Source organism: Ictidomys tridecemlineatus, chromosome 11 (genome assembly GCF_052094955.1).
Source record: "Ictidomys tridecemlineatus isolate mIctTri1 chromosome 11, mIctTri1.hap1, whole genome shotgun sequence".
Classification (NCBI taxonomy): Eukaryota; Metazoa; Chordata; class Mammalia; order Rodentia; family Sciuridae; genus Ictidomys; species Ictidomys tridecemlineatus.
In genome coordinates, this window is record NC_135487.1 from 23589401 (window position 1) to 23606299 (window position 16899).

The 16899-nt window shown below is 47.3% G+C and overlaps 1 protein-coding gene across 6 annotated transcripts in view; it reads right to left on the reverse strand.

The window, feature by feature from the left end:
* Csmd2 (CUB and Sushi multiple domains 2) overlaps positions 1-16899 on the reverse strand; it is a 542274-nt gene that overhangs the window by 478161 nt on the left and 47214 nt on the right. For all 6 annotated transcript variants that reach the window (XM_078025879.1, XM_078025878.1, XM_078025877.1 and 3 more), the window contains exon 2: positions 3835-4051. In XM_078025879.1, coding sequence (XP_077882005.1) covers positions 3835-4051 — 217 coding nt within the window. The remainder of the gene's footprint in view (positions 1-3834; positions 4052-16899) is intronic.

Consider the following 16899-nt stretch of genomic DNA (forward strand, 5'->3'; position numbering starts at 1 on the left):
ACCCCAAAACTGATCTTATACAAAGGAGGGGGAAGTCAACAAATTCTCCAAGTAGAAATCATAATGCGATCTTAATGCAATAAAGCTAGGTAATATTTTTTAAGTATAAGCAAATATTACTTGAAAATTTGAGGGGAAAAAAAAAACCCCTAGAGTCAAAGAGAGAACAAAACTGCAATTAGAAACTCTTTCTGAAATAACAACTACCCATCAAAATTGATGGGATATGGTCAAAGTTGTACTTAGGGGAAAATGCCTCTTAATGTTTTTATTATCAAACAAGAAATAATGGAACTAATTCAATTCACGAAATCAGCATAAGAGCAACATCGGCCTAAGGTAAGTGGGAGAAAAGAATGGATAAAGATAAAAGTAGAAATCAATATGCGAGATAATAGAGGAGGAATGAAATTGATAGCCCTAGCTCTGGGACTTTAAAAAGGCCAATAAAATAGGCAAAGTTCTGGAAAGACTAATGGAGTACAAGAAAGGAAACACCAAGCCGAGGAGAAGATGGCGGAAGGGAGGCAGCCCAGACACTGGAAAGATGGACAGGTATGGTGCTAGGTTCCTAGTAACGATGAGTGAGTCCCTAGACAAACATGCAGGCAAGAACTGACTCATGAGGAAGAAGAAAACCTAAGTAGACTAATAACTAGGGAAAAAGAAAAATGTTCACAACCATCCAAAGATCCACACCCCCAGAGAAACCCCACTCCAACACCCCCAAGACCAGCATATTCCAATGTTATTAAGATTATCTTCTGGGCCTTCCCCTGGGCAAACCCTGCATGCCCTTGGCTACTACTGAAATGAACTGAAATGAGCAGACCAGGTGAGGAATCTAAGCAGGGTGAAGGCAAAGAACCCCAGAGCCTCCTTCTCAAACTGAGCTGGCTGGCCAGGGTAGGCTGTTGGGCTGTGCCAGGGCAGGACTGCCAAGGTCTCGGCTTGGCACCAGAATCACGAGCCACCACACACCTTCGTAGGTTCAAACAGCAATTCTTTATTCCCGCTCTCACACCGCCTCCACACAGGTCCAGGGGCAATCGCGTTCTGCCGTCTGCCCGCACAATTCACCTACTCCACGAGGCTCTCTCCAAATCCCATTTTAATCTCACGAGAACTCAACGGGAACAAGCAACAGGAACACCCTAATCCCAGCAATAATCTTCAACCTCTAACTTCCCTAAAACCCATTATCTTAAACTGGCAACGCCTTAAACTCAAGGAGCCAGTTACTTCCTCAAACCTGATCAGCTCTAAACCCGGATCCGCCTTGGTCCTTGAGCAAGGTCACCTTATTAAAGCATGCATGCAATGTCCCATCGAATGTCCTCTAAGCAGCATGGGGTATGCTTGGCAAGGAAATTTCGATGCGTCATTCCTACTTGGTAATGGCCCTCAGCACAGGACCACCCTCCTACAGGCCTTTATATTCCCTGTACCCAGAGTGTGGAAGCATTCCCCAGATGCCCAGACAAAGATGCCATGTGTGACCCTCCATGATTCTGCTGTCTTCCCCTGAGAAAGGCCTTCCCCCACTGCCCTAGAGAACCCCAACATCGCTCCTGGACCCCGCGTGCAGGCTTGGTCTCCCTAGTGTGATGGGCAGGGTGTGTGCATGCCTGTCTTCCCATTAGCACATACACTCCGCAAAGGCGGGGGCTTCGTTTTGCTCACTGCTGTGTTTCCAGTGCTCAGACAGTGCCAGGACATAGTAGGTGCTCGTGAAATATTTATGGAACAAATGAGCAAAGAGGACTGTTGGGGTTTGGATGTGAGGTGTCCCCCAACAGCTCATGTGTGAGACAATGCCAGGTTTGGAGGAGAAATGACTGGGTTATAGCCTTCACCTAATCAGTGAATTAATCCCTGATGGGATTAACTGGAGGGGAATGGGAGGAGGTGGGATGTGGCTGGAGGAAGTGGGTCATTAGGGGCTACTGGTATATATTTTGTATCTGGTGAGTGGAGTCTTTCTCTCTGCTTTCTGATCATCACGGGACCGCTTCCCTCCACCAAACTGTTCCGCCATGATGTGCTGCCTCACCTTGAGCCCTGGGGACTGGAGCCTGCTGTCTGTGGATTGAGTCCTCTGAAACTGTGTGCCCCTAAATGAACCCTTCCTCCTGTACAGTTGTTCTGGTCAGGTCTTTTAGTCACCGTGGCAGAACACCTGGCTAAAACGAGGGCTACTCTTGTCCCTTTAACGGAGTTTCACTGAACACCTAGTGAGTGCCTCACTCTGCCCATCTCCAGGGAAGATGGATGAGCCACGTCTAAACCCGAATGGGTTGGACCCTTGCTGCAGCCCTCCCATCTCACCTGTGCACTGCCCGGAGAGGGCAGGGAGAGGGAGAGAAGAGGGCGGGGTCCACCCTGAAGATGTGATGTGACCCACTCTGGGAACCCAGAGGCCCGGGCTCAGAAGCATCTTAGACAAAGCCTGGAGATGAAACCCAGGGCTGGGAAAGCTCATGAATGCACCAGCCATTGGAGGCAATTAGGGCTTCCCTTGACTCCGAAGTCATTAACCCCTTGGTTCCAGGGGAGCCCGGAAGCCTGGCTACAGGACAGGGCAAGGCTTGTGATGGAGCACTTGCAAAGCTACCACTCTGAGGCCTTTGCCTTCACCCCCAAATGCCTGCCCTTCCTGCAGAGGGTGGAAGCCCTGGCGCCCTGTCTCCCTCCTGGTGTGTCAACTTTCCACCTTGGGACACCATTCAGGGGCACAGGACAGCCATCTCACCTGCTCCACAGTTTTGTCTTTTATCTGCTGACATGGCATCGAGAGGGTGAGAATTCACCCAAACTCCCAATTTCTAAAAGTGCTTTTTCTAGTGCATCACCGTTACCCACCGCAGCAGGTTCATCTCGACAGACGTGCAGGTTCCCAGTACGTCCTCCTCCCCCCTCTTGCCCCTGCCCTTGCTCCCCTTCTTCCACTCTGCTGGTCTTCCTTCTACAGGTTTATGTTTCATAATCGGTGCTTTATAGATGAGCAGGAAAGTGGAATCGCTGTGGTATGTTCATATACCTACAGAGCATAATTTGCTTGATTTCATTCTGCAGTCCCCCCTTTTCCTCTCCCTCCTCCTTCCCCCTCACTTTCCTTCCTCTCCTCTGCCCATCTCCCTACTATTTTCATGGGGGGGCCCCCTAATACTTTTTTCACTTATTGTCTAGCCTTCCCCTAGGAAAGAAAAATTTCTGGCTTATGTCCCTTAGCAGGATGTTCTCCAGTGCCACCCAGTTACTAGCACATGCCATAGCTCATTCTTCTTTGTGGTTGAGTGAAGCTCCACGGTGTATAGATACCGCATTTTCTTTGTCTGTTCCTCTGCCAAGCTCCCAATTCTACACTCAGAGTCAAGGCCACCCCAAATGCAAGGCAAATTTCAGCAAAGTATTTGTGGTTTTGAATGCATGATGCAAGAGATACTCATCACCCACCGCCTGCATTCCCCACATCTGTGGGGTCCAAAGGGGAAAAATATAAATACTTCTGTCTGTGCATAGAATAGATACCAACAGATGCCCACACATAACGTGCAAAGCCAGTTTCAATAGAAAGATCTGCATTTCTCCATACTCCTTTTATGTTTTCCGTGTGATTTTCCCTACTCATCAGTCTTGCTGATTGGATACTCTCAAGTAGGGGAAGGAAATTAGGAGCTTCAAGAAAGTAGAGGAGCGGAAGGAAAGCCCCATAAAAACAGAAGCCAGTGCTGATGACCATGAGCCTTTCAGCCCAGTCCAGCGACCTCCTCCTCCCTGCAGCTTGGCCGAGGACACAGCTGGGTGCCATGGGGAGGGCAGAGAGGGTGGTACCTGGTTCGCAGGTTCTCTGGCTGGGGTGGGCCATCGAATACTGACAGGACATCAAAGTCCTCTTCCAGGGCGAAGGACTGGAACACGAGTTGGATCCTGTGCTGGTCCTCGGCGGTGATGGTCCACGTGCAGTTGGCATAATTGGGGTAGCCATACGGGAACCCTGGGCTCTCCACCGTCCCGTTGGGACCCTGCAGTTGGAACGTGCAGTTCTGGCCTGGGAGAAAGAAAGGAAGCAGTCAGTGTGGCTAGAAGAACTTACAGAAGCTTCTAGAAAGAAGGGAGCAATGTGTTCAAGAATCACCGACCCACTTTTCCAGGTGCTTCCTAGGGACCAGCCGTGTGCTTGCCCCAGAGGAACGGAAGATGGGAGACCAAAGGGGCCTGTGACCAGGTGGTCGGTTGTGCATTGCTCTAGTCAAGCCTTAGAACAAGTCTGTGGGGTAGGACACCAAGGCTAAAGTGGCCCAGGGCCATTTGAACCTCCTCCCTGTGGCCTGACTCTCAGCTAATGTCCTCCCACCCTGCATAGAAAAGAGAAGCCATCAACTGGACTCCCCCTCCTCCCAAAGTCAGCCCTTCTAGCTGTCCTCGTTCCTCCTTCAGAGGGACCCCCTCTCCATCGCTTTGTCACGCTCCCCACAGGCCCGTTCCTTCCATCCTTCCCTACTGTCCGAGAACCTGCTTCTCTCAAACCTGTTCCATCCTCTCTCCACGGGAAACTTCCCATGGTGAAGGAACCCAGACGCCCACCCCACCCCTCCACCCTCCCTGGCCTTGGCTCCCCCCTCCACAGCCAGAGTTCTAGAAGACACATCCAGTCTCCACGTCCTCTCTTCCCCTCCGACCCAGTCCACTCCCTCCAACCCTGTCTGCTCGGCCTTCTGGTCCCGTGGATCCACCCCAACAGACCTAGCGAGGCCACAGGTACGACCCGTGGTGTTTCACCTCCGGGGTTCACTGGCCTCTTGCTGCTGCTAGTGCTGTTCCCACCCCTCCCCAGGCCAGAGCACCTGTGACCTCGGGGTGCACGCCCCACCCTTGGATCTGGCTCAGGAGAGCAGCTGATGGACAGCAGGTGGGCGGGGCCGAGTCTGCATTTCCTCCTGCTTCCTGGGGGTGTGCTGAGCAGAGGCTTGGGGACCACGCTGTGGGCGGCCTCGCCCTGGGCTTCCTCCCACGCCCCGCAGTCTCCTGCTTCCCTCCACTGCCCTCCTCTCTGTCCTTCTCCAGCTCCATGCCAGGGCCTCTCCTCCTCTCTCCCTAGCCTGCTGGACCTCCCGCGTGTGCACCAGATGACACAACGGCACAGTCCAGACCAGGTGCCGGCCACTCCCTTCAAGGCCGAGGTCTCCTTTGGGAGGCTCTGGACACCCCGGCCACTCTGTGCTCTTCTGCCGCTCCCTCTCTCTAGGGATGGACTAGTCCCTCCGCTCTTTGTGTAGAGAGACCCTTGAAGGTGAACCACTCCCTCTCCTTCATGACCCTCTGGTCAGTGGGTCACCCTGTGTCAGTTTCATCTCCCCCACCCCACACCAAGCTCTTTGCTGGCCTCCCATAACTCCCAACTGGTGAGTCCCATTGACTCTGGCCCTGGACGCCTCACACTTCACCCTGCAACGGAGAGCATCATTTCAAAATAGAAGTCTCATCAGGCATCCCCCACCCCATCTGCCCCAAGCCTTCAATGACTCCTCATTGCTCTTCAATAAGGACAAAAACACTGAGGGTCTACAAGGGTCTCTTCATGGTCTGGCCCTTAGTGACCTCTTTAAAAAAATATATATTTTTTAGTTTTATTTACCTCTTGCCCCACACCCACTGGCTTTCCAGCCAAACACCTGCCCTCCACAACCCTGCGCACCTGCCCTCCGACTGCACAGCCACGAGCCCTGTGCACCTGCTGTTCCCTCTGCCTAGAACACTCTTCCTTCTTTCCTGGCATGTCTTTCAGACCTCAGTCTGGTGTCCCTCCTTGATTAGGTCAAGCCTCCGCCCCCATTATCTTCTGTCACAAACTCTCCTTGGCAGCACTCAGCACAGGAGCAAGTCTCCAGGCCTCCGTGTGATGGTTTCATGAGCACGGTCTCACCAGGCCGTGAGTCTGTTAGACCAGAGACCAAACGAGTCTTCCATCTGTGACTCCACCCTCCAGCTCAGCAGCAGGCACAGGGTAACTTCTCAATAATTCAATAAAGCTCTCTTGCATTTACTCAGTATCTGCCTAGACGCTCTCCTAAGACCTTGACCTACACTGGTCTGCTGCTCAGTCACCACAGCCCTAGGATGGACACTAGTCACATCGTCCCCATTGTACCGATGCAGAACTAGGGCAGAGAGAAACTAGGGAAGGGGGTCTGAGCCGCTGTTACTCAGAGGTGGGATTTAAACAAAAGTCGTCCACTTTCTTTACCGTGATACTGATACATTGTCGCAACACTTTTTTTTTTTTTAAAGCCACTTTAGGGATTAACTGACAAAGGGCACTTAATCTCTAAAATGACTTTAATATTAAGAAATCTCTTAATACAAACTATCCCATTAGAGGAGAAAAAAAGTTAAGGTCTTCTGAATAAACTCTAAAGAGGCATTTAATAAAATTAGACATGTAACTGATTAAAATAAGTATTCAGAACTAGGGAAGAGAATATTTCCTTTCCATGATAAAGCATCCATTTTTGAACAATACCCTACATCGTACTTTTGGCGAAACATCTGATTAGGATCAAGAACAAGACAGAGATGCCATCTTCCCCGCCCCCAGGGACTTCATGCCTTATTGGAGAAGCTAACCCATGCGACACAAGAGAAAGAAATGAGTAAGGAAGAAGCAAAAAGATGGCTTGCAAATGATACATTAATGTACTTAGAGAGTCCAGGGGAATCAATCATAAAGTGATTAAAACTCTAATAAGAAATTTCAGTACAGTAGCCAAATGCAAAAACACATAAAAAAAATCAATAACAACCCTATACACCAGCAACAGAGAAAATATTAAACTAAAGTTCTTGCTTATGGTAACTACAAAGTGCATTTAATACATAGAAATAGACTTAGTAAGAAATGTATAGGTACGACATGAAATAATTTTGTGAGAAGGATTAAATATTTTTAAATAATTGGAGAGAGAGAATACAATCTTGAGTGGAAAGACTAACTACTGAAAGGTTAATTTATAATATTGACCTCTTGGAAAATTATTGAGAAGTTAATTTATAAGCTTAATACAATTCTGATCAAAAGCCCAGTGACCTGTTTTAAATTTGGTAAAATGACACCTAAATTTAACTGGAAAAATAGGTTATTATGGACAGTGCATTTTAAAAAAAAATGGTAGTAAATTTAGTAGTTTCACATTATAAGATACTAAGTGGAGTCACAAATGACCACTGAAAATGATGTGGGGGTAGTACCAGAGTGACGGATAGAATCCGAAACAGTAATACAAGAATAGTCTTAACATAATAATACATACAAGGAAATGTTTTAAAAATCAAGGAGGCAGGGCACAATGGTACACACCTGTAATCTCAGCTACTGAGGAGGCTGAGGCAGGAGGATCACAATTTCAAGGCCAGCCAGGGCAACTTAGTGAGACCCTGTCTCAAAATAACAGAAGAAAGGACTGGGGTAGTGCTCAGGGGTGGAGTACTTGCTTGGCATTTTTTGTGAGGCTCTGGGTTTTATCCACAGTACCTCAAAAAAATTCATGAGAAACTAAAAAGATATTTGCAGGTACAACTACTGAACAGAGAAAAAATTGAGTTGTCTCTTCAACTCATGCCATAGACCAAAGTAAGTTGCAGATGGAGTAAAGAGTTAAAAATTAAATATATATATACTTAATATATTTAATATATAATATATATTAATATATATATTAAAAGAAAATTTAGATAATTATCTGACTGTGATTTTCTGAACAGAAAAGTTGTGGAAGAGACTGCAAGATAGTTTTATCTAAAAACTGTCAAAAAAGAAACAAAATCAAAATGCTTACAAAAATGATAGAAAAGTAACATCCTTAATAAAGAGTTATTACTAATAATAATTTTAAAAAGAGCAAGCCCTATATCTAAAAAAAAAAAAAAAAAAATGGGCTCCAAGAGAAGACTTGAGTGGCCAGGGAACCAGAAATACACCCAAATGAGATAATGAAATAAAACTTCCACCTCCACAACTTTTAAAGGGGCCCTGGGGACACCTCACAGGCACCAGATCTCTATGCCCCTAACCCCTCCTGGGTATGTCGCTGCCTCATGTCATTCACTCATTCACTCACTCCTTTAGGTTAGACCCTATGATAAAGCCAAGGGGCCCAGATCACAGACTGGACCCAAGTGAATCCATCCATCCATGGGGACGGACTGTGCGAAGGGTCACAGAGAGTGGCGCTGAGGACCTCACAAGGGCTGCATCGTCTGGGCCACCCTCCTTCATTGGCGGACAACTGTGGATACCAGCATTCACCACCAACCCCTGCCCTGGCCTAGAGATTCTGACTCGGAACCTGGGTATGAACGGTGTCTTCTACAAGAAGTATCTAGAGCAAGAGGTGAAGGGTACTCAGGACATTTTCCATGGGATGGAAAAGATAAAAAGAGGAGGAAGCAAGAGACAGATACCATAGGAAGAGGAGATCTGGGGAGCAGTTCCATTAGGAGAAGGTGACTCCAGGTGGTGACCACCACTGAGAGACTAAGATGAGGGTCTTGGATGAGGTCACTTGGTTTGACGTCTGAATGGTCCCTCTGGTAATAAGAACACGGAAAATAGGAGCTTTGTTCTGGTCTTTGGCGGGTCTTCAGGGCCTAGAATCCAATAACTATCTGCTCAGTGGATACATCCATTTCAACAAAGGCAGGTGGGAGGGGATGAGGTGGATAGAGGCAGGTTTGTAAGATGTAGAGGCAGGATTGGCTGGTGCACCTTGCAAGGCCATTATATTTTAAACAAAAACATACACATTGCTCGTTGTAGAAAATGTGAAAAACACATCAAGACTGTAAAAAAGGAAATGGAATCTCACTTTCCTTCCAGAGGCAACTGCTATTAATATTTTCATCTTTTTTTTCTATAATTTTCCATGCATATTTCATATTGTTGAGATAATATTGCACATACAATTTGGGGAGCTCTTTTTACAGTAAATTATTCTTAAATCTTAAATTACAAAAGGCACTTGTAATACATACAGATACAGGGTGCATGCAACACGAGTATAAAGAAAAATACATCTGCAGCCTCCCTCCCTTACGCCCTACCTAAAGTTACTGAAGTTAGCGGCCAGGTCTGAGCCCCTCCCCACTCCGCCCTTGCTCATGCAAACATATGGACACATTTTGGGAGAATTTTATTATATTGCTTTAAAAGTGAGATTGCAATTCAGTGCATTTCTCTGCAGCATGCTTTCTCACTTAACAATACGTTGGGGACACCTTCCAGGTCAGTAGATACAGATCTAACTGATTTTTTTATATATAAATGTGCAATATTCCCTGGCATGGGTATATCTCAATTTATTCAACCACTCCTCTGCTGCTGGCCATTTGGGTCATTTCTTGGTTTCCTTTCGTAACAATTCAGTAAACATTATAACGTGAGTCTTCTCCCAAGAGTTGAATCTGTTCATAAACAGCATTTCAAATGGATCCACAACAACCCAGTGTATGTTTATACTAGAATTTACTCAACCATTCTCCTATTGTCAAACATTTACATTGTTTCTGGATTTTTTCAAATACATATTCTGTTATAAGACCTGGACCCTCAGCGAGTCTGGGGACAGGTTGCTGGCCAGTGCAGTGGAAAATGATTTTCCATGGCCAGAGTCCCAGAATGAATGTTCACTTCGTGTGGTCATTGTGTCCAGCTTTGCTTTCTGGTGGGGTTCTGTCCTTGTGAGGCGGGCTGACGTCTGTGGCGGGCACTGTCAGGGATGACTACAAAGAGGCATAAAGCCTGACCTGTATGGAAGTCTCCTGAATCCAAATGGATGTTCCCGAGTTGGGAAAGTTGGACCCAGTGCCCGGACTCCAGACTGGAATGCTGATGGAATGAGTCCATGCAAAATGGCCATGTGTCCTTTTAATGTCCTTGAAATATGAATTTCTTCCAAGTAAAAGGCCTTCACGTCCAGTCACTGACGTTCTGCCCCACGCAGGGAAGGGCTGCCGCTGACTTGCATGGAGAGGGGCCTCCATTTCTCTCCCAGCATCATGTGGCCTGCCCACTCTCACCCATGCCTTTAGCCTCTGGTGATGTAGCTACTAAAGGAGGCCAAGACCAAGGCCATGGCTCAAGAACAACCTCAGAGAACTGGATTCTTGGGGCTGTTTTTCATTCTTTTTTTGGGGACAAATTCCCTAGCACAGGTTTCCAAAAGTGCAGGCTTCTGAGTCAAAGGGCATAAACATTTCTGAGTCTTTGGCTTTCGGTCACCAAAAGCCTTTCTAGAAAACATGCACCCTTTTACGTTCCCAACAGCCATGTCTAGGAACACCTATGTCAAGCATTGTGCCAACACCGTGGGTTATCTTATTAAGAAGTTTTTGCCTGGAAAAAAACGGGGGAAAAGGCACCATGTTTTAGTTAGCATTTTTTTTATGGCTCGGATTCTACATCTTTCAAGTTAAAAAATTTAATTTCTCTCTTTGGGAACTAACTGATGAAACCTTTGGGTCATTTTTCATCCTGGCATTGATTTTTCTTATTGAACTACATATCCGTATATCATCTAATAGAAGTGAATCTTCTAGGCATCTGTGGCATTACATGGATGCTGAATTAATATGTGTCGAATAAATACATGCTACATGTATGTTTTGTAGTTGTATTAGCTATTTATTTTTATTATGTTTGATATAGAGAGCTCTCTACATTCTATGTACTCAGATCTTGTAGATCTGACTGTTTTCTTGCCAATTCATGCCAACTCTGTACAGAATCGGGGTTCTGCTCTTCTGTGGTGTTTGTTGTCAATATTGTTTTCTGCCTGGCGTGTGCTTTCTGTGTTATTTGGAGGCCTCCCGTGGATTAAGCGTCCAGCGCTCACAGCTCAGAGGCAGCCTCGTTTCCCTCTTTCTTGGTGATACTGTCCCTTCATTTACACTGAGAAAGTCTTTTCTGGAAGATTGGCTGGATTCTCATCTCACCAAACAGAAAAGTCAAAGTCTTTGCTGTGGCCCCCCAGAGACCCAAGTTTACAGGTGTCCCTTGCCCCCTGTCCTTTGTCCCTGTGATCTGGCTGCTCTGCCTCCTAGATGTTCCCTGAGCCATACACTCTCCTAGGGACCCTCACTCTGGCTGGCCCTTCAGCCCAGAAAACTCCTCCCACAGGAGCTGCGTGACCTGCTCCCTCAGGTGTCCATCACATGCTCAGAGATCACCCTGAGTAAAACCCAAGTCATTCTCCTCTCAGACAGGTGCTCCAGGTCCCTGCTTGTTTTCTCCACAGCACAAAGCACCTCTGGTGTGTATTTTCTTGTTATTTTCTGCACTGTCACCTCCACTAGAATGCACCCCTCCATGACACTAGGAGCACCGTGGTTCCGTCCTCTGCTCTACCTCCAGCCCCCAGGGCTGCACCTGGCACTTAGTAGATGCTCACTGAAGAGTGATGGGCTGAGTGGATGCATACCCATCAACGGCCTACTTTGCTGTCTGTGTGGCAGCCAGCTCACTCCAAGCACTTTGAGACTCATTACCTCTTCTAGAAGCCTTCTCAGAACTTTCCAGCAACCTCCCAGTCCTTCCCCATCATTCACAATGCACACCACTGCCCTCGCCAGTGGTCACACCATGCTTCGGTGAACATCTTTGCAAGTAGATTCCTCAATTTTTAGTCACATATTTTTCTTCAGCACCTAGCTCAGCACCTGTCCTTAACAGACACTTGGTACGTAGTTTTTGAATGAGTGATTGAACCAATCGAACTAATGGTGTATAATTTTCAGACAACACCTGCCAACTTCATTTGTCCCTATTTTTATGGCTTGCTTGGGAGGTGGCTTCATGAAAAGCTTAGAAGTATAGGTTTTGGAAGCAAAAGCCTCGGATTCAAATTTCAGGTTTGCCACTTAATACCATGTGGGCCATTTCTTGAAACTCTTTAAACTCTAGTTTCAACAGCTTTAAAATTAAACTTGTTTCTAGAACGGCTGCATGAATGAACATGATACTGCCTGCTAAATTACTAACTACCCAGAACAGTACCTGGTATGCACTGTCAGTGATCAATAATTACCAGCTAATCTTTTAGTAAAGATTTGTAATTTTATTGATGTAGGTCCCAGTCACATCTTGTTAAGGTTATTCCAGTATATTTTATGTATGTTTTTGTTACTCTAGTAAATGACATTTTTTCCCAACATTTTTTTCCTAACTGGTTATTACTGATATGCAGAATTTTTTATTGATTTTTATATATTCATCTCACATCCAACCAGGTGTTTGAACTCTCATTCATTCTCAAGATTTCTCCGTTGATTCCCGTGGGCGTTTTAGGTACACAATCATGTTGTCTACAAATAATGATAATTTCAAGGAGATAACTCTTTTGAGAAGTTTGGCAGGAAAATTCAATTGGGTTCTGCAAATATTTACGGACTGAGAAGGTCAGTTTGGGATAGATTCAGTTGGAGATGCGAGTGAGACATCCCAGAAAGATGGCCAGAAGGCTGTAGACCAGTGTTTGGGGGTGCAATCTGGGCTGGAGATATGGCTCTGTCACGGCCATGCCACTAAGGAAGCTGCCCTCCAAGGAGCACAGAGGAGAGCTGCTGGTGCCGGGGAAGTCGTCACCGCCCTGCAGGTGACTCAGCTGCCACATGGAACACCACTGGACACGTCAAGACCACAGTTGGCCTCTGGGCCACCTGCATGTGTGCTTCCTGGCAGGGCCACGTTGTCTGCAGAAGGGAGAGGCAGGGGTCAAGCAGTATCACTGGCCCTCGACAATGACCCCACAGAAGAGGACCAAGTACCTGGTCATCAGGGGTGCTGGCATCCAGCCTCATCTGAGCCCCTCTCCCGCTGCAGCTTGTGTACTGTGGTCATCCCAAATAGCTCATCGGCTGCAAACACCCCAGGTCCTCTCAGGCCTTCACAGTGTTTGGCCCTTTGCCCAGAATGCTCCTCCCCGCTGCCTCTACCTAGCGAATCTTGCTCACTCTTTCAGATTCAGTTCACACAGCACCTCCTCAGAGGGCCTCTCTCATTTCACAGACAGATCTGTCTCTGCCTCTTGTCTCTGACTCTCTCTCTCTCTCTCTCTCTCTCTCTCTCTCTCTCTCTCTCTCTCTCTCTCTCCACCCCCATTACCCCACAGGGGTGACCATCCACCCCCAACTCCAGACCTGTTCTCTCTCATCTGTGTCTTTCAAAAAAAAACAAAGACAGTTTGCCACTCTTACTTAAAACCCTTCAATGGCTCCTCTGGATAAATCCTAAACATGGGGCTGTGAGCTGGCCCTTCCCTGTGAGCTGCCTTCCCTGAGGGAACTCTCCAGCCGGAGTAGGCTCCCTAGGATCCCTAAAGCTCAGTACTGTCGCCCACTCCGAGTCTTGCTGCTCCCTCTGATGAAGCATCCTTTATCTCCTGCTCTCATCCATTCTACTCATCCTCTAGGTCACAGAGGGTCACAGCTTAAATTTCACTGGCCCCAGGAGATCTTTCTGGCTACTACCCTAAGCTCTATTCCTCTCCTTCCACACATACCACACTCTGTGTTCTCAGGAGCCTTGTGTCTGCACTGGCTCATGGACCACATGTTACCACATTGTTTAGTGTCTGAGATGTGGATTCCATAAAGGTAGAGCCCACATTCTGTTCCATACAGATCCCCCATACAGGAAATTACTATTTCACATTGACTTGGCCTCCAGGAGGAATGCAGGCTTAACTTTCTCATACCAGAAGTGGGGATTTGTCACCCTGGACTGTCTCCAGTTCACCATCTCCTTGTGATTCTCGAATGTGATCATCCAGATAGCTGCTCCATGCAATTGCTTCCAGGTGACCATCTCCCATAAGACAGCTAGATAGTGCCTATTTGACTTATCCACCAACTCATCCCACACCCTTGTGTGCTATGTAGATATGCCATGGTTGTTGGGTGCAGAGCAGGCTGAACTGTGTTGTCTGCAGGGCAGGCTGAACAGATGTTGGCTGCAAGATAGCCCACGCACTCAAACCCCCCTCTATCTGGTCCTTTATCACCTGTTTGTGTCAAGTCCCGCTCAAGGCTGAGCACTCAACCCCCCTTGGGCCAACAAGGCAGCTTGCAGACCCAGAGGCCCCATTAAATTTGGGCTATAAAAACTCCCTCCTGCCAGGCCCCCCCTCTCTCTTGCTCTCTTTCTCTTGCTCTTTCTCTCTTGCTCTCTCTCTCTCTCTCTTGCTCTCTTTATCTTTCTTGCGCACGCTCTCTGTCTCTTGCTCTTGCTCTCTCCCTGTTCATCTCTTCTCTTTTCTCTCTCTTTCCTTCCTTCTTTTCTCTTTGTTGCACTGCTGCAATAAAGATCTTTTGGTCACTCTGAGTGTTGTGGTCACTTTCCTTTCAATGGTGACCCTCCTTAGTCACAATGTGACCTCCTGGAACTTATGCCTGTTGCTCTAAACCCTCCAATTCCAACACTTGGATAAAGCTCTGGACCCTGGTAAATGCCTCAACCCTCTGTCCTACTTCCCACTAGTTGAGCATGTCCCAGACGGCTCCCCGCTTCCAAACAGCCCTGCAGGTGTGTGGCCCTCTTCTTTCTGAGACCTGAAGCAATTAAAACTGCTGCTGCTATTTCAAGTGTTCTGTTGAGCTGTCTCCCATGTGCCTCCCCTGACTGCCACACCCAAACCTAGTTCTCCTGGTCACAGCTCTGCCATGTGGCTATCTTAGGAGGAATAAACTAGACACCTTCCAGACAGCAGACACAAAGGCATGTGCCAGGATAAACAGCCTCACGGGTTGGACACGCAGGTATTCTTCCATCTGCCAGGATAAAGAGGTACCCTGTGACAGGGACACTGCCCCCATCCTTGACTACCAGAGAAGGGCTAAGTTTACAGCCACCCTCCCTTGGAGGCCTCAAAACCAAAATAAGAGGAAAATATGATGCCAGAGCCCAGAACATGGTCTGAAATCCAGTGGCCACCCTGGGAGAGCTGTCAAGGGCAGCGCCTTGCCCATAACTCTGCGAAGTCACACAGCCCACTGAACGGCAGACCTGGGGCTCTTCCACGATCCGGCACCTGTCTGTAATCCTAGTGCCCCGTCCACGGCCTGGTATGCATCGTGGGTGCGCAATAAGTGTGGAAAGAGACAGGGGTTTTTAATAAAGCTGTGCACTGACTTTTTGCCCTGTAGGCTTTAATGAGCAGAGAGATTTCCATTAATGGCTAAGAGGCTAGCCAGCTTTCCCAGCCTGAGCACGACTGACAGTTAAGGAGAGCTGGTTCTTGGCTGTGGGGTACCGTCCTGCACACAGAGGATGCGTGTGAGTCACCTCCAGATAAAAAACACTAACCGTTTTGGAATTCCTAATGAAAGCTGGAAATTCTCTCTCCAGAATAATGCACCTAGGAACCTAACTTCTCACAGTTTCCACACATTTCAGGCTGAAGTTGCTCTACGTTTGTTGTGCCATGGCCCCCTTTGACAAGCCCTGTGACCTCTTTTTCAAACGATGTCTTTAAATGTGCACAACAAAGTGCACAGCATTTCAAAGGAAACCAATTATACAGAGATATGGCTTTCAAAATATTTTGAAATTTTATCATAAAGTAATCTAGGTACTCCTTTATCAATGCATTATAACCAAGATGCAGCAGCAGGCCTGATAAATACTATAGCTCAAAGCATAAATGCTACAATAGAGATGGCGGTAACAATCGTAATGTTCTATGGTAATACCCCATGATCTTATCAGTGACAGATTCCCAGGTACTGCTAATACTACTGTGCTTTGCTGCCTATATTCATGATTGATAGAAATGCTAAGCTTCAAGAAAACATGTAATTTTCCCCATCCAAGCTAGGGACTCCCTGGATTCCAACAAGAACCCCAGAGATCCAAGCCCAATTTTCCATATTTTATTCAGCAGTTGGGGTTAGGTCTATTTAGTTCCAAACTCTGCACATATGTTGGGCTGGGGAGAGAGAGGCCCATGCCCTCAGGGAGTTCATTGTAAAGTGTGGGGGACACACGATCCTGGCCCATCTTACTAAGTGTGTCTCCTCTTGGTGAGGGGCTCAGGAAGACCACATTGTTAGACCTCAAGGGAATGAAAGGGAGCACATACAAACTACCTAGGAAAACTGGTGCTTCTCTGTAGGTCTAAGAAAGAGACTAACATCTATCCAGTGGCTTCACCAACATCCATCTCCCTAATACTTTGGCCTTTGAAATAGCTGTTACAACAACGCCCTTATCACTTTATGGGTGAAGACACCAAAGCACCTTGATGTCTAAAAACAGCATCAAGGTTAAACAGGTAGCCGCGGAAGAGCAGGGATTCAGACCCAGATCTGTGTGAAGGCAAAGCTCAGGATCTCCATCCCCACAGCCTCTTCCTCTGCCAGGCTGCAAGGGCTTCACATGCCATCTGGGGACACACTCCCAAAGCTTCAGTCCTGGTTCCACTCTGCACCTAGTGCCACGGGTCAGAGCTTGGGATTTACTGAAAAGAGCTTAGCACAGTCACTGTGCCTCAGGGACAAGGAAACAAACAAGGTTTCCTTCCTTCTCTCAAGCTGGGGCTACAGGCAACAAAGGCACAGAACAATGCATGGCGGGGAGGGGGGTGCAGCAAGCCTCTCCTGCACCATATCTAATTGCTCTGTGGGAATAATCCCATACCGCTCTGGTTCCTAATTCTACCTCTAGGCTCCCTGATTCTCCTGGACATGCTGCACACAGAAGCCACCACTGTGGACCAAATATGATTTTCCTTGCCTGGCAATACAGATGAAGCTCATTTTTCATCATCTCGAGCCAACACCAGCTAGGGGTTGTTCACCATGTTGACGGGGAATCCTGGACCTGCACAGGCATCTCTGCTCTGCTGATGA